The following is an 18,204-nucleotide window of genomic DNA, read 5'->3' on the forward strand; positions in this document are numbered from 1 at the left end:
GCAGCCCGAGCCTAGAACGCCCTGCTGCTCCACTTCAGACAGACATCGCTCCCTATCTTTGCAAGAAACCTCAAAACCTGGCTCTTCGACAGACCCCCCCCCCTTGATGGGCTGGAGCCTGCTAACCCCACCCTCCCCAGCAACTTGAGACCCTTACGGGTGAGTAGTCATGCTTAACAAACGCCTGATTGATTGATTGATTGACATGTGACAGGGGAGTTAATATTTACAAAAAGGTGAATAGTGAAGCAATGAGTTGTCAGTGATGGTAGATGAGGCAATCAAATAGTCACCACATTGGTGTGGTGACCCAGTCCAACAGACAGATGCCATTAATATGGCAGTGTGGGGAAGGACAGTCAACAAAGTCAATGGCAGGGTGAAGAGGGTTTGTCAACAAAATAGGGACAAGGGGGTGAGTTTAATGAGGTCCAGTGTACATACCCCGTCAACTAATGATGCAAAAAGGTACAGAGTTCCTCTGGCAAAGAAAAAAAGGGGGGGGGGGAAGAGAGGGAAGATGTACTGTCATATGTCAAAGAAAATGGGGCCTGGTCAACAATGACACAGGTAAAGAACAGAAGGGGGAAATCCCTTGTTGGAACTAGGGCTCTCACACACCCAGCAAGCTAGGTGTCATGCTTCATCATTTGAGCCTGCCCCTCGTCAGGTCGGCGCTGCAATTCCTGACGGGCTCCCAATATTGGGGCTCTTTGGCGGGGATCTTTTGTTCCTGCCGAAGGGTGCAGTGGGGGTAAGGGACCCTAGGATGTGTAGATGTGGGTGAATGTATAAAATAGGTACTGTTAGTCCACACGTGAATTTTATTAAAGTGGTAAACAGCCTAACTAAAAACAATAGGAGTTGAGGTGGATATAGGCACTAGTGATTTATGTAACTAGTTATGCATGCCCTACTCTCAAGAAGATCGACATGTTTCGTGCCATGGTAGCCAAAAAATGGTCAGGGCACTTCCTCAGGATCAATAATAAGAACTATCTACAACAATAGGTATGTGAACAATCTACATACCCAACAGGTTCAGTGAAGTAACCTACAAAAAAGGAAAAAAGAAAAACGGAAAGGTGACAATAAACAACACATCGAGATGCACTCACATGATGAAACAGAGTCTTATCATTAGGAGGCAGAAGGTATCCTTAAAGATAATGAGGAGAACCAAAGGAAGGATAATTTAAGGGTGCGCAAATGTAGCAGTCACCCAGGGTGAGAGTAAACAGTTTCTCACGATAAAAGGATAAGAACAATGCAGTAAAGGGAACACTCATCTATACTGCTATCAAGTAAATCTTGCAGCAGTGACCGGCGGTTATAAAAGCACTCCAATGTGCGTCCTAAAGGCAGGTGCCGGAGGGGTGAGAAAATAGTGAAAATTATGTTAAAAAGCGCGGTGCCGATTGCGGCAATTAAAGGAATGTGTATGGCTAAACCGCGAGCCCCTCGAGGGTTAGAGAGATCAGGGAGAGTCAAGGTGGACCATCACCTAGTTGTTCACTACCAAGGGCGGTGTGGTGTGCAGCCATGGTTACCCGGCTACCCAGGGGAGGACGGAACGGAGGCCGAGCGCATGGGAGAGAAACATGCATTATTCAGGCTTGAACAGAGATGGGTCCTTAGATTATCTTCACACCAGACGGGCTTGAACGACGACATCCCATGGGGTGCACTCACTGGATGAGATTCTCCTGCCCTTAGCTGCATTTCCCCACCTCCACCCTTGTCTGAACCCTCACTATGGCGGGTTTGGGATGTAATATAGTCTCCCACACACGCTCTGTGTACCGTGTCCATTGTCATATATTCCTGACACTCTTTGGAGGGCCTCCCCACCAGGCCCCCAACAAGGGATTTCCCCCTTCTGTTCTTTACCTGTGTCATTGTTGACCAGGCCCCATTTTCTTTGACATACGACAATACATCTTCCCTCTCTTCCCCCCCGCCTTTTTCTTTGCTAGAGGGTGAAGAGGGTTGCCATCATGCCTGGCTTCTTGACTGGCGTTTGGCAGGTGCTTTGTCATGGGTTCCTCCCTTGGATTTCTGGTCGTTTGGTCCTCTGCTGCAGGGCCAGTGGGGTCTGAGGAGTCCCTCCTCTCCGTACCCGCAGGGGAGGATGTGAAACTGTCATCCTGCGGGCGACCGGAGTGAGGTGGAGGTGTTGGTTGTGTCGCAGGCCTGTCCCTCAGAACCACCACTAGCTGGCTCAAGAGGTCCACGATTTGGCCCATGCGGATGTCTTTGGACCTCAGCAGCAGGCGGAGCGCACGTGAATCTTCCTGTGCCTTACCCGTTTGTCCCTGGGCCCGTTCATAGGCCCCAAGGACTCTGGTGATGTTGTCCAGTGCTACGGTCCCAGTGTCCTGTTGGCTTAGACTCACCCTTGCTCTCCCACCTGCCCTGCTGTCACGGACTGGTTGCCTCTCTACTGTAGGCACCCGCCTACTCTCCCTGCCCTCCTCAGTTGGTGGGGTGGGGTGGTCATCCTCTGGGGCAAGGACAGTGTTGCAGGCAGCACTAGTGATGACGGCGGTGGTAGTGGTGGAGGCCGCACAGGTCGTTACAGCAGGGGTCAGCATAGTTGTTGTTGTTGCTGGTGTGGTGGTGGGGGGGGGGGGGGGGGGGGGGACAGTGGGCTCCTGGGACCTGCCATACCAGAGGGGCTGGCTCCAAGCTCCGCATCCTCGAAAACCAGGGAGTCATCATCAGAGAGTCCATGTTCCAGGGGTGGAGACTGGCTCTGCAGGTTGATGTTGTCGTCCTCTGCAGCCAGTTGTTGGTCACCTGTGGGACAGAGGGGAAATGGTCATTGACGTGCACCCCTCAAGCTTGGTGTTCGATGTATCTTATTTACAGGTTATGCAACAGTTAACTATTTATCACATTGTATGTCTGCACAGTAATGTGCATCATGACAAGATGTGGATGTACATACATTAATTTTCCATGGTGTGACATGTCAATGGATACCATGCCCCAAGTGCAGATTTTATGATTACAAGGACATGTTGTCATCTGACAACTGGCGGCAATACAACTTGATGTGAACCATCTTGGCTGATGACTCTGCCTGGCGGGTGTTACATCTGCGCATGAACTAGCCATTGTCATCTCATGCATACCTTTGTCATGTCCTGTGCTTTGATTAATTTATTCTACAGACCATGCTTGTTTTGTTTTCATATGGTCATTCAAGCTCAGCCCCCATGGAACTTACAGATAGCATTCAGTGCTGTGCATGTATGTGCCCTGATTTGCTTCAACATGGAATTTAGTGACTCACACTTTTGTTTCTGTGACAGTTACATACGCTTAGCTGTCTGCACACTATGATTTGATATTGTATCTGCGTAATTTTTGGTGGTTTGTGAGGGCTTGTGTTGTCATATGGCTCCATGCTTTTTTAGATGAATGGTGGGGTGCAAGCACTGTCTACTTACCTGTTCTGTTGTTACATTGGGGTTGACTTTCTGGCACATGCTTCTGGGTGTGTGTTTGAGTGCTCCATCTTGCTAAGCTGTGGAACAAGGGTGCCTGGTGGGAGTTGTGGGGCAAGCCTCCCACCCCCAAACAGCCCTCCCTGGGAAGATGTCTACCTACCTGTAAGTTTTGTTGTTGTACTACAATGGCTGCCACATGCTTCTGGGTGGGGGTGGTGCTCCATCCTACTTAGGGGTGGGACTGGGGTGCCTGGTGGGAGTTGTAGTGCAGGCCACCCACCCCCAAATAGCCCTCCATGGCAAGATGGCTACCTACCTGTTAGGTGAAGGTGAACAATGCAATGGCTGACACATGCTTCTGGGTGGGGGTGGTGCTCCATCCTGCTTAGTGGTGGAACTGGTGTGCCTGGTTGGAGTTTTAGTGCAGGCCTCCCACCCCCAAACAGCCCTCCATGGCAAGATGGCTACCTACCTGTTAGATGAAGGTGAACAATGCAAGGGCTGACACATGCTTCTGGGTGGGGGTGGTGCTCCATCCTGCTTAAAGGTGGGACTGAGGTGCCTGGTGGGAGTTGTAGTGCAGGCCTCCCACCCCCAAACAGCCCTCCATGGCAAGATGGCTACCTACCTGTTAGATGAAGGTGAACAATGCAATGGCTGACACATGCTTCTGGTGGGGGTGGTGCTCCATCCCGATTAGGGGTGGGACTTGGGGTGTCTGGTGGGAGTTGTAGTGCAGGCCTCCCACCCCCAAACAGCCCTCCATGGCAAGATGGCTACCTACCTGTTAGATGAAGGTGAACAATGCAATGGCCGACACATGCTTCTGGGTGGGGGTGGTGCTCCATCCTGCTTAGGGTGGGACTGGGGTGCCTGGTGGAAGTTGTAGTGCAGGCCTCCCACCCCCAAACAGCCCTCCATGGCAAAATGGCTACCTGCCTGTAAGTTTTGTTGTTGTACTATAATGGCTGCCACGTGCTTCGGGGTGGAGGGGGGAGTGCTCTATCCTGCTCAGGGTTGGGACAGGGCTGCCTGGTGGGAGTTGTAATGCAGGCCTGCCATCCCAAACAGCCCTCCATGGCAAGATGACTACCTACCTGTTAGACGAAGCTGAACAATGCAATTGCTGACACATGCTTCAGGGTGGGGGTGGTGCTCCATCCTGCTTAGGGGTGGGACTGGGGTGCCTGGTGGGAGTTGTAGTGCAGGCCTCCCACCCCCAAACTGCCCTCCATGGGAAGAGGGCTACCTACCTGTAAACGAAGGTGAACAATGCAATGGCTGACACATGCTTCTGGGTGGGGGTGGTGCTTCATCCTGCTTGGGGGGGGGGGGGGCTGGTGTGAGTTGTAGTGCAGGCCTCCCACCCCCAAACAGCACTCCCTGGGAAGATGGCTACCTACCTGTTAGATGAAGGCGAACAATGCAATGGCTGCCACATGCTTCTGGGTGGTTGCTCGATCCTGCTCAGGGGTGGGACAGGGGTGCCTGGTGGGAGTTGTAGTGCTGGCTGCCTATACACATGCAACCCTGGGAATGTTGCAGGCTACCTTTGGGGTGGTTTAGATGGAGTGGATGTTACATCTGTGAGACCTGCGTTGGGTATTGTGGGGCATATGAATGGACTTGGGCCTAGGAGGTATAGCTTTGTGGTTGTGCAAGACAGTACATAGCAGTGTAATGGTATACATTTGTTTGTCGTGGCCAGCCTGCACTCCCCCGGCTATTCCTGTGAAACTCTCTGGATGCAGTATGGCAAGCACCTTCTCCTCCCATGCAGTGAATGGTTTTAGTGGAATGGGAGGGCCACTGCCAGTCATCTGAGCCAGCTGACGGTTCTTGTTCTTCTTCTGTTTCACAACCATCTTTAGGTCATGCCACCGCTTCATGATTTCCTGCTTGGAGTGTGGTGTGGCCCCTACTGCATTGACCTTGTCGACTATCCTTTCCCACATTTGTGCTCTTGTGGCTAATGGTGTCAGTTGGACCAGGTGACCAAACACTTGTGGTTCTACTCTGATTATCTCATCTACCATGACTGACAACTCACTCTCTGTGAATTTGGGTATTTCTGTGGTGACATGTTGTGTGATGTGCTAATGTTTTGAGGTGCAGTTGTGAGGGTGGTGTGGATGGTGTGGGGATGTGTATGTGTGTTGTTGTGCTGGTGAGATGTGTGGTGTTTCGCCTATCCAATGTGCTGCAGGGTTTGGTTCCTTCAGTGGTGGAGTAGTGCAAAGGATTGTGGTCAGGGAAGGGGCTGGTTTTGTACTCAGCTATGTGGTTGTGTCAAAATGAAGGATTGCTGTCAGGTGTGTTGTGTGGGTTGTCCTGGGATTTGTATTTTTTAAGAAGCCATGGGGGTGTGTCATTAGGGTGTGTTAGGTGTTTTTGGGGGCAGAGCTAGTTTGCTGTGTGGACTTGGTGGCCTTATTGTGTGTTTTTTTTGGTCGACCGCCATATTTGTCATGGAACGTCTGCAGCGGTGGCTATGCTACAGCCCTTCCTCCGGCTCTCCCATTCATCACTGTTTGCGATCGTGGTGGTCAGAAACAGCGGAACATCCCGTGGTCACATCGGGGGAATCCTAATTTTACGTGCGGTCACTCCGCTGGCCTGGCGGTGGTTTAGTGTGTTTCCGCCACAAATTCGACCGCCGCGGACGGACTTTCACCAGCTCCGCCCACTACCGGCGGTCTTTCGTTGCGTTGTTCCGCCACGGTCGGGATGTTTGGACGGTTGATCCTAATCGGTACTGGCGTATGGTTAATTTCCGCTACCATGGCGGTCAGGGTGGTTTTCCGACCGCCATCCTAATAGACCCCTGAGTCTCTCTCAACAGTACAGTGTGTACACCCTTGCAGCGACTGTGTAACTATTGTCAATAAGTAAGGAATATAAGTACAACTTACCACCGCCCGTCATTGCTGCTGGCTCACCCGCCCCTGCAGCAGCTGCTGCATCTGCTCCCTTCTGGCTGGCGTCGCCTGCCCCGGCGCTGGCTCTGGCACTGGTGGTCAGTACGCCTGGAAAAAACATTACACATTTTTTAGATGCCATATATGCATAACCGGTTTTTTTTCCACTAGCAAGATTGAGAAAATACAATACATATATATCCCACATACATCACTAGCACAAATTGGGTACTAGAGTAGAGTAAACAGTAGTATGTCCTTTCCTATCAAAATTAGTCAAATATCTGGTTGAGCATTTTGTTGGTGGCAATTATCGAAAGGCCTCTTAAGATTAAGAAGAGGATAACCCAAAGGACTGGACTCAGTGGCTAGAGCTATTGGTGAATCTGAGTTTTAAAACGTTTTAAAAATAAAGAGTGGCCAAATGGGAAAGCTACAGACTAATAGTTGTACAGAGTCAGAGGCAGCTAGATTGATGTAATGAAAAAACAGACACTAGATAGAAATATAACTAAGTAGATAAGTAATGCAGGGATAACAAGAATTTAGAAACAGATAGATCAAAGAAGATCTGGTAAAAAAAAGGAATTAGGAAACGTAAATAATATTTTGGAAAAAATAAGGTGCATTAAAAGTTAGGCAAATATATCGGCAGACATAGGAGGCACAGCTCATTGAGGCATCTACACCTCCTCTCCTCCACTTTTTACTAATACCAGCTCAATAGTATATTAAAATTTCTTAAACCACAGAGCCAGGTATTTTTTATCTCACACCTCCATTCACTCCAGACCCTTCCTCTCACACCCCCGCACTACACATAGTTGTCTCACAAACATCAGTGCTCCCACGCAAACGTAGGTTGTAGCACGCCCCGTCCCGTAGAGGGGCGGGAAGACCCCTATGATGAAGCATGACACCAAGGGCCCTTTTGGTGTGTGAGGGGTATTTTAACAACTAATGTGTATTCTCCACCAATGTGGGATACATACTTCGTTTTGGGAGATTCTGACATACATACTTACCTGTGGGTGGATCATTATGTTTATTGACTTATGACTGGGAGGATGTATCCACCTCCACTACTCTTTTGAGTGGTACCTCTCTACTCCCTATTTTGTTATTTTTCATGGTAAAAAGTCAGTACAGCCTTTTGGTCAAGCCAAGCTTCCTGAAGCTCCTTGCTGGCCTCAAGGTTTATGCTGGCCTTCTTCATGTACTCAGCCATACGAGAACGTAGGCCCAATACATAGTGAACTATGTCCTGTTCAGGAGGCTTGAGAGGTTGCTCCTAACCAACCTTCTTTAACCAAACATAGTGGACCCCTAACTGGTTGTCCAAACAGAATTTCAAATTGGCTGTAGCCCACCCCTTTCTGAGGAACCTCTCTGTAGGCAAAGAGAAGGTAAGGTAGTAAGACATCCCATTTTTGCCTCAGCTTTCCTGGGAGTCCCATGATCATACCTTTAAGGGTCTTGTTGAAACTTTCAACAGGCTTATTGGCAAGCGGATGATAGGGTGTGGTAAACTCATAGTTAACATCACACTCTTTCCACATAGCAGTGATTTAGCTAGACATTAAGTTAGTACCTTTGTCTGACAAGGCCTCCTTAGGGAACCCCACTCTGGAAACTATTCCCAGGAGGGCCCTGGCCATGACAGGATCTGTAATGGTCCTAAGAATAATAGCCTCTGGATACCTAGTGGAGTGGTCCCACTAGGACATAAATGTGTCCACATGCTGTTGGATGGTTTAAGAGATCTACAATGGCTATGCCTAGCCTCTCAAAGCGAACCTCAACCACTGGTAGTTGGATTAATAGGGCCTTTGTAGTACCACCTGACTTACCACTTGCTTGGCAGGTGAAACAGGAGCGACAAAACTCCTTGGTGTTTTCACACACGTGGGACCAGTGAATGTGCGGGACAAGCCTGTCCCAAGTCTTCCTTTGCCCAAGATGTCCGGCAAGGGGAATGTCAGGTGCTATGGTCAATAGAACCTGCCTGAATTTCTGAGGTATGACCAATCTCCTGGTGGTACCAGACTTAGGGTCTCTACTTTCAGAAAATAGGAGCCCATCTTCCCAATACATCCTATGGGATCTACTGTCATTCCCGGAATCCTCGGCAGCAGCTTGCTGTCTGAGCTATTGAAGAGAGGGGCAGGCCTTCTGCTCCAGACTCAAGTCTTTCCTGGAAGGGCCCGCTAGCTATGCCTTGTCCTGCTCAAGCTCCTCTGGAAAGGTTCCTTCACAGGTACTGCGATCACCTCCCTAAGGAAGCTGATTCTCACTGGTAGTCTGAGAGGAAGATAAGTCCTTAGCTTTCTTTTCCTTCTCTAGGGAGCTGGCTGGTCAATTCTTTCAAGATCCATAGCTCCCTGAGTGCTTAACTGTTTGGCCTGAGCCCTAGTGACACAAAAGGCACTGGCTGAAATTCCCAACCTTTCTGCATGCGTCCTAACTCCTCTTCAGACCAAGCTGAAATTTCCAAATAATTACCAAGTAGACAGTCCGCAGATAGGTCTGGGGATACCACAACTCTCTTTTGGCCAGTTACACCTCCTCAGCTGAAATTTACAACTGACATAGAATATTTTGTCCTGACATTGCTAGCATTGGTCACTTGGTAAATTTGACCAAGTAGGATTTGCTCAGGAGACATAAGTGTCTCTGTCACCATAGTGACACTGGCCCCTATGTCCCTGTAAGCTACAGCTTCCGACCATTGATGAGAGGCTATTGTCTGTATTTGCCCAAGTTAGTGGGACTTACAAAACGGGTGGCAAGCTCCATGCCACCATCACAGACTAAAACAGCCTGAGTGGGTATTCTGACTAAGCCAGAACCCACTTCAGTACCCAAGGTTAACCCAACTGAACTCTTGGGGTTACTACTACTACATGTGCTATTTCTAGGGGCACTAGAAGTCTTAGGAGTATTAATAGTTGTAGTAATAGTGATAGACTTCGAGCAATTGGCACCATTTGCCCTATAGCCGTTTTCTTTACACAAATAGCACCAAGGTTTCTTGTTAGAGGAAAAGGATTGGGACCCACCCACAGAGGAAGATTTTTGGGAACCTACAGAAGACTCTTTAGCTTTCACCCCACCTTTCTCTTGGGCCTTAGAAGAATCTTACTTCTTCTGGTCACAATCACCATGAGACTTCTGTTTCACCCTAGTATGAACCCATTTGTCTGCCTTCTTTCCCAATTCTAGGGGAGAGGTAAGGACTGAGTCTACCGGGTACTGGCGCATTTGCTGTTTTTGACAATTATTAAGGATGTGCTCCCTCAGTAGTAAATTGCCTGCATCTTCTTTCTTTAAAGTCAAGAGTTTGTCTCAACCTTTGTTAACAAAGGAGAGACATGGTATAGCTTCCCACTGTTCCTGAGGTACCTTCTGAACTTTATAGACCCTCACTAAAGCAGTAATCCATTTGTGGATGTCATCAACTTCCTGGTAAGGAGGGACTATCCAGCACAAGTTCCCTAACTCTAGATTCATTAGTGCTGCCATCATGGGATCCTAATCCCAAAATCCTCCTATCCCTCTGAACTTCCAGGGTCTCCTTATCTAGGGCCACCTGTTCCTTCTTGATCCTGAGCTTCGCTCTCTCAAGCGTGAGCAGATGGTATGTGTTTTCTGAGAAGTCATCCCTCTTGCTAGACATTGAGGTACCTATGGAAGTGTTTAGAGGAGGTTGTATTCACAGAGGAGGACCAGGACTTCCCCTGAACTCTTTGCATCCTCCCAGGAGGAATAAAAGGGAACCTACCTCTAGGGTCTTCCTCTGTACCTTCAGTACTATTCCATGGCGGATTTCAGTTCACCAGTGAGGGGTCTTCAGACTCCTCCTGGTCCAGCTCAGATTTGGGGTCACTGGGGTGAGGCCACCCCCACTCTTCTTCTGGAGCAACACCACCTATATACAAATTGTCCTGCCCTCCTGACCTATCAAGACTTTGAAGGTCACCGTGTAGGATCATCTGTAGGAGCTGCTTTGAGTTAGATTTTCTACCTGTCTTACGTTTCCTAGATGCAGCCAGGGCCCTGAGTTCCTGGAACTTTAGACCACTGTGTCTAGAGGGTTGAGCCTTACTGGACTCACTAACAAAAGACATGGTACTGGATGTAGTGTGTGTGGCACCTACCTACCCTAGTGAAACTAAACTTCCAAGGATTGGAGAAAGGGTTGTGCTAGACCCTCAACTACTTATCCAAACGGTTCAGTAGAACTTACTTGATCACAGTATTTTAAAATTGTCCAGCTAGTGATGTTTTTTCATGTAACCTTCACCTTGATTAAATGGTAAAATAGTGCAGGCTTTAATCCCAACCGCTGCACACCAAGGTAGGAGGCTGCTTTAGTATATGGTGCACCCTTATTCAAGTGAAGCACCTTGTTCTAATCCAGACAACCCTTATGGTGATTTTAGTGCTCCTTGATAACCATAGAAAGCTCTCAAAGTGGTAGCTGTGGAGAGCAGCCTTCAGTCTTATCTTGAAGGAGTGTAAAGCAGCTTATTTTACCAACGTTATTCAATAGTGTAAGTTAAATGAAAAAGAACCACACAGTGTTTATATAAAAATAAATCTATTTATTACACAACACAATCACTAACACATTGGTATATCTCCTATTTGGAGATATCGACACAATACACAAGAATACTTTGAAATAATCAGGTAAGTAGCAAAAATATACATAGGTCTCCAGGAGGAGCCAATCCCATATATTAAGAAAGTGGAATGTGAAATGCAAAGGTGAACAGGACTTGGACCAGAAGACTCAGAGGAGCTAGGGACACAAGGAACCACCCATGGTAAGTACCCAGGAACCCCACAGAGGCTGAGTGGAAACACAGCTGCATGCTTAATGGCAGTCAATGCAGAAGTCGCTGTTGCATTTTAAAGAAGAAAGGACCTTTTCCGGAGAAACCCTTTGGAAGACAGAAGGTTGGAGAGCCACCCCAATGGTGGATGCCCTAGGAACCAAGTTACCTGCACCAGGGAAGCAGGGAGCATAGGGGGTAATGTGACGTCTGAACTTGCAGTAGACGACAATGGGAGACTTGGAAGAAGATGCCTCTGGAGAAGACTGTGGAGGAGTCCGGTCCAATTCAAGGTTGGTTTATTGATGTGAAGAACCTGCCAGCTTGTCGGAGGTCACAAGGAGGCACAGAAGCACAATGCCCACCGATGCAAAGAGGTTCAGAAGAGATGACAGTAAACTTGTCGCTGCAGCTGTGAGGATCAAGCGACGCTGAGGAAGACCAGGAGCTGTGCCAAAGCAGAGAAGACAGGTCAGGCCTCCAGGGAGCCACAGAACCACCACCTCTGTTGCTGAGCCTCGGGATGTCTGTGGTATGTTAGGAGAAGCAGAACAGTGAGCTTTACTGCAGTGCCTGCAGATGCAGAGGAGTGACTCCTTCACTCCAAGGGAGATTTCTTCAGGTGTCCTTGATGCCACTAGGTGTTTTAGAGAATGTGGACGAAGCACAGGTACAGACAATGCAGAAGATTTGAAGAACAGGGAGACCAGGAGCAGCTGGAGTCTTCCCTGGTGCAGTCACTGTTCCAGTCGGAGTCCAAAGAAATCCAAATGTCCAGACGATTGAAGAGCGACGTAGATTCAGGGTTGAGTCTGGTCCCACAATGAATCTGAGGCCCCACCGACAGGAGAGCCCTTAAATTCCCTCAGAAAGGGGTTGGGATGACTCACGGTCCCTCCTAGAGGAGGGGCTAGACAGAGGGGAGGATACTCCCCTGTGGTTTGTCCAGTTTCACGCCAGAGCAGGAACCAAGGGTTCCTGAACAGGCTCAAACTGGAGTATGCAAGGCGGGCACGAAATGTGCCCTTCAAAGTAGTCTGGTGGCACTGGCAAGCGCCCACACCCCAGCCCAATACACTAAATCCTGTCTGAGAGGTGGTCACACCTCCCTGTGACAGGAAACCTATTTTTCTACCATCTCTTGCTTGAGTTCAGCTCAGCAGCAGGAGGGCAAAATGTTGTATGTGGTCGACAGCCGCACTAGCTTTCTGGCAGACCTTGAAAGACTGTCACCAGGAGTACTAGGGGGGTCCCCTAAGGAGCCGCTCAGTGCATGGGTTAATATGTCCAGCACCGGAATCGTTGTTGGGGTATGATTCCAACATGTTTGATAACAAACACGACCAGGTTTGGTGCAGCCATTATATAGTTATACACCTCGTAATGACTGATGTTCACTATATGTCTCAAAATGGCTGACCGCACTTACAAAGCCGAGAGAATCGACTCCATGGTTTGTAGGGGTGTCCTACTCATGCAGTGGCACCATCACACTTGTAACCAAGTACCCCGCCCTCAAGACTGAAGAGCCTGCCATTCGGGTGACTTTTAGGTTTTAATTGTAGTGACCTCAGATATAAGGAAACTTGTATATGAAGTGAGAGGAGCAAGCACCAACTCACATAGGCTGCAATGGCCGGCCTGTAATCACAGTTTAAGTGGACTCCCATGGATGGCATAATATATGCTGCATCCCATAGGAGACGCCTGGTGTACCTATGCCCGGGGTACGTTAGTACCATATACTAGGGATTTTATAGGGTACACCAGTAGCCAATTGTGGAGGTACCAAAGTACTTACCATGCAAATTTAGAGGAGAAAGCACAGTTGCTGGGATCCTGATTGGCAGGATCCCAGCAGACTAAGTCAAAAACACACTGACACCAGGCAAAAAGTAGGGGTGAACATGAATGCAAATCCTACTTCCCTACACTTGCATATCCATATCACCTGAGCTAGAGTGGTGGGAGGAGTTGTCACTGACACCTGACTAGGGCTGTGCCTGTCCTCTCACAAAGCAGTTCCCCCCCCCCATAGTGTGTCTGAAGCCAGGGCAAGTAAAGGCAGGATCTTGTGCACTACAAAGGCAGTTCTGGAGCTGTGACACCATAACTTCTGAACACTTCTGGACTGAGGACATTCGGCCAGGAAGAAGAGCTGGAAAGCTGTCAGGAGGGACAGTCACTTTGCTGTTTGCTTTGCTGTGTTGGCCTGCTGCTGTTTGTTGCTTCTGTCCTGGGAGTGAAATGACTGGTCTTTGCTTTCTGTATCCAGCTTTCCAAGGTTTTTCAAGGATTTGAGTTGAGCTTGCCTCCTGTTAAGAAGTCTCAGGGTCATCAATGACTTCACCTGCTAGAACCTGGGCTCATCTGCTGAGAGTCTTGACTTGCCAAGTGGTTCCAAATCAACTTTTTGGGCCATTGGTAGTAGAATCTGGTGAGCTAAGAAAGAAATCCACGCATCGACTCTCAGCGCCTGTTTTATTGATGCACTGTGGCCCAAGATCCATGTATCGAAGCTGCCTGTCACGAAGTGTGGCTCCCGATCGGCGCATCGCCCACGGTTTGACCCCAGGGCCCAGTTTGCTATCGCAGTGCATCAGAAAAATCACTGCAGCTTGAATTCTGAGCCCCATGTCACTGTCGCTGGAGCCACCTGCTCTGACGCATCCCCTGTTTGCAGCTGTGGAAACGACGCAGAGCCTGCTTCGTTGCTGCCACATCGACACATCATCCTAGGGCGCCGATTATTTATCGACACCACACCGCAGTAAGAAACCGAGGCTGCATGTCCAGACCCCGCTGCATCACCTCTACTGTCAACAAGGAATCGACGCAATACCTACCCTGTCAGTAAGTAATCTCTCGCAATCACCTCCCCTGCATAGCGGTAAGGAACCAACACATCACCTCCTCTGCCAGTAAGGAATCAATGCATCATCTCCTCTGTGCAGTAGAGCACTGACACATCACTGTGTTTTGCGGCACCTCAGCTCCCGTGCGGCCCGCATCGTCTTTGTTTATGATGTATCTCATGTACTTTGTGCTAAAACACCTGCATCCATTGATTTCTATGGATAAAGGCTGCCTTCTCAATTTGAGATGACCGTAAAACTACAATGGAAAAAGAGGGAGTGGCAGCACTCATTCTCTTGGATCTATCTGCTGTATTTAACACTGTACATAGTGATATTGTTTGGAACACAATATATGATATGGGTACCAAGAGAAATATCTATGACTGGATCAACTCCTACCTTATGTATAAGTCAAGCATCAGCTGTATAGCCCATTCTCCCCCAACCCATACAGCACTGAGAGAGGTGTTCTGCAAGGATCTATTATCTTACTGCTTTTGTTCAATGTCTGCACCAAACCATTGCAGTAACTCCATAATTCTTCCAACATCACATTGCAACTGCGCCAATGATACCCAGATAGTCCTCCAACGAAGTAAATCATGTGACACTGTGAGCTCTCTAAATCAGATGGTTGCCTCAAAGCCACAGGTCAATGAATGATGGTGTTACCTTAAATTCAACACCTCAAAGTTAGAAATCATATAATTTGGTACTCAGGAAAAGCAGAACCCACTAACAAAGTGGACTAAAGAACTAAAACCACTAACAACCTGCTTCAACTTATGGACCCTAGGAATTATTATGGATTTAGCCCTCTCCAAGATCCCACAAGTTAACCAATTGACCAAAGCTATATTCCAGACTATAAGGAAAATACTCTGATGCATCTTCCCTCATCTTGGATTCCTGCACAAGGTCCTCAGTAATCTAGTCACATCTGTACTATGCCAATAGACTAAACCATAGACCATTAATATCTATGCTAATTGTTCCATACATAAGAAGAAAACTGTTGGTGGAACACCTTTATCTATCAAAGCTGCCAAGCTGAGGAATTCACTCTCAACACAGATACAGGCTCTCGTAAATCACCCACAGTTTAGAAGGATGCTGGAAATGTGTATATTTCCCATTTGAACCTCAGAGTATAAAACTGAGAAAAAATATTACTATAAATAGGAATTGGGGACTTAGTCTAATGCCTGAAAAAATAAAGTGTCATACTCCCGACCATGCAAGCCTTAAATTTCCAGTGTACCACAAAAACAGGTTAGCACATCTTCAACAAAGATGGAGTGCCATGTTACATCTGGAAAGGAGGATGAAGCACTGCTCCTATCACACACATCTATGGAGGCCAGAACAGCACCAATGAAATTCTGACAACTTTCATCCTCACATAGCTTGAAAGGTACAACCGTATAATTACAAAAAAAAAGAAAACATGAATTATAAAGACTTTTGTGTTCATACTCCCTGCATGACACAAGACATAGGCCATCAACAATATGTGCATGACTTAAAACAACCAAATTCACGTAAGTCAAGGTCTCCTTCTGCCCTATACTTTGTGACCTATTGAGCTCTTCCCACCAGACGCACTTACTCATCCCACTGCACAAAATTAGCATAATTTAACTCTGCCTACTTATCATAGGGCAGATTACAGGGTCTACAGGGTCTACTCAATATAGAGAGAATAGAGATGGTAATTTCAAACGTAAGGCCAAAGTAGCTGATTTGGAAAAATTCTCTCATTCATCTGCAATGGAGAATTTTTCCAACTCGACTACTTTGGCCTAAAGTTTGAAATTCCCATCGCCATTCCCTGCAAGACACTTGGCAGGGCTGAAAGTGCAATTGCCTAGACTGTCCCGGGATAGTGAATTAAACTTGACAGTCTCCAAATTGCCGGAACTGTCCCGGCAATAACAGGACAGTTGGCAGCTATGATTACTCTTGAGGTACTTTTGAATTCCATGAGTGAGTTAGGAGTACTCCTGGCTTTCACCTGAAATACATTAATAAGCCAGCTTTCCCCGGAAATGCATTGATAAGCATGTAAATCATGCTTCTCGGCCTTTTGTCTAAGATCAAGTGTAGTATCTGTTCTTATTAGTTTGAAAGCGCAATTTTTGCGCAAGTAAAATTAGATTTTACAGTTAACTACAACTTTGGCTTTGAAGTGAAAATGTATGCAAATTTTCGCAATGGCCCGATCATCTTTTAACTAAGCAAAAGGAGGGGCACCAGTGTGCTGGTGTCTTGTTTGTTCCTTAGGAACACAAATTAGAATCCCCAAGGACCTGTGGTCAGCGTTGGAGCATCAGACATGTTACGCTCCACACGTCTCTCTCTTTCCTGGTGTTTGGGTGGACTAATGCTGGAGACTTAAAACACCTCCTAACACCCTTAACAGGCCAGTGCAGCACCCAGACCTCTAGCGAGGCGATACATGCTTAGGTGGTAACACCTATAAATCTTGCCTTAGCTCTAGGGAGACGCCTCAGGTACCCAGGCGGAGGAACTCAGGCGACAACGGTAACCCAGCAGTAACGCAAAATTTCCGGTAAGCCCCAAATTCACCAAATGGGTGAAGAAATGGACACTGGAGCCCCAGTAACCACTCCGACGGCATCCCCACACTGGACGCCCAGAAGCCTAACCCCCAGCCGCCTGGGGAGGGCGGCAAGGAGGCAAGTAAGGCTGCACCTCCAGAACCAAGCACCAGCGCTGGGAAGGCTGGTGCCCCTAAGGCCTAAAGGCCAAAGGCAGGTCCACCTGAAAACCCCAATGCTGCCAAACCGGGGAGCAGGGGGAAGGGCGAGGCAGGGACCAGGCAAGGGACCACCCTCGAACCCTTCAATGGGTACAATGTTTCCCACCGGCACGCCCAGGTCATGCGGAGGGAGGTAAAGGACAAGAAAGGGCCCAGACTGGAAAGGAACTTGTTCTTGAACAAGGTCCTCAAGCCAGCAGGGGTCCCAGTGACAGAGGTGCTGAGCTGCCAGACGTCCGCCTCAGGCATGATATTTCTCCTCAGCTTCATTCCCCAGGCCCTCTTCAGGAAGTACTGGGATTTCTTCCAGGGGAAGAAGAAGGAGACACCCTACAGCACCTTCAGCCTGATGACGGGATGGGTGCCGGCGTCCACAGAGAAGAGGGTAACGGTTGAGATGACCAACCCTCACATGCCAGACAGAGACATTCCGTCAATTCTGCAGAGGTACGGCACCATCATGAATGGACCCACCAAGGTTAGAGACAGCAACAGAATATGGAACACGACCTGGCGAACAACCATCAACCTCCACAAAGACCCTGCAGGGAGAGACAGAATGAAACACCCACCAGCAAGCCTCTACCTAGAAGCCCAGGAAGAGAGTATCAGGTACCCGGGACAACCCTTCACCAGCAGGAAGTGTGAGGACATGGGCCACATAGGAAGAGACTACCCGAAGAAGTTCTGAAGGATCTGCAAGAGGAGCGGGCACAACATAACTTAGTGCACGGGAAAGAAGAAGTGCAACTTCTGTAGAGGAGAAGGACACACCTATTACCAGTGCCCCAAATCGGACAAGCCTAAGACCTACGCAGCGGGAGGCCTCTCAACTACGAGGAGCATCAGACCAACCGTGGACCACGTCGCCAACACCAAGTTGAACACCCTCCTGAAGGTGGCAAAGATCGAAGCGGACAAGAAACCGGGGCCAACCAGGAAGGTCGAGCAGAAGGTACCAGCCCTGAAGGTGACACACCCCCAAGGACCAGGTCCAGCACAAGCCCAAGTGGAACCCGTTGCGGAACCTACTACAGCGAAGGAACCAACATCCCCGATGGATGAGGGACAAGCAACGGGAGCTCAGTGCCCAAATGGAAACTCTGAGGAAGAAGCACCAGAGGCCCACCCAACAGAAAACCAGAGGATCCAGGAACCTGAGCCAGAAGCAGGAGCCAAGACAGGAGGGAAGGAGAGGAGAAGGCCCCAGCCAAGGCTGAGGGTAACAAGAAGAAGAAGAAGAAGAGCAAGAAGTCCCAGCCAGATGACAGCGGCAGCAGCAGTGACATGGCGAGGGATGGAAGCAAGTCAGATCAGAGAGGCTGCGGGACAAAGGAAAGAAGGAGAAGGAAG

General features: G+C 48.5%; 1 protein-coding gene and 1 non-coding gene across 2 annotated transcripts in view; one reads left to right on the forward strand and one right to left on the reverse strand.

Annotated features, from left to right (window-relative positions):
* Positions 1-995: 995 nt before the first annotated feature.
* Positions 996-18,204, reverse strand: part of LOC146855054 (uncharacterized) — a 23,691-nt gene continuing 6,482 nt past the window's right edge. The window contains exons 2-4 of the mRNA XM_085651074.1: positions 6,368-6,481; positions 2,671-2,799; positions 996-1,054 (exon numbers count right to left, since the gene is read on the reverse strand). Of these exons, the coding sequence (XP_085507200.1) occupies positions 996-1,054; positions 2,671-2,799; positions 6,368-6,481 (302 nt within the window). The remainder of the gene's footprint in view (positions 1,055-2,670; positions 2,800-6,367; positions 6,482-18,204) is intronic.
* On the forward strand, positions 16,140-16,328 carry LOC146855055 (U2 spliceosomal RNA). The gene has a single exon (XR_014959031.1). It is a non-coding gene; the product is annotated as a U2 spliceosomal RNA (small nuclear RNA).

The sequence above is a fragment of the Triturus cristatus genome, chromosome 4_1 (assembly GCF_964204655.1).
Source record: "Triturus cristatus chromosome 4_1, aTriCri1.1, whole genome shotgun sequence".
NCBI lineage: Eukaryota > Metazoa > Chordata > Amphibia > Caudata > Salamandridae > Triturus > Triturus cristatus.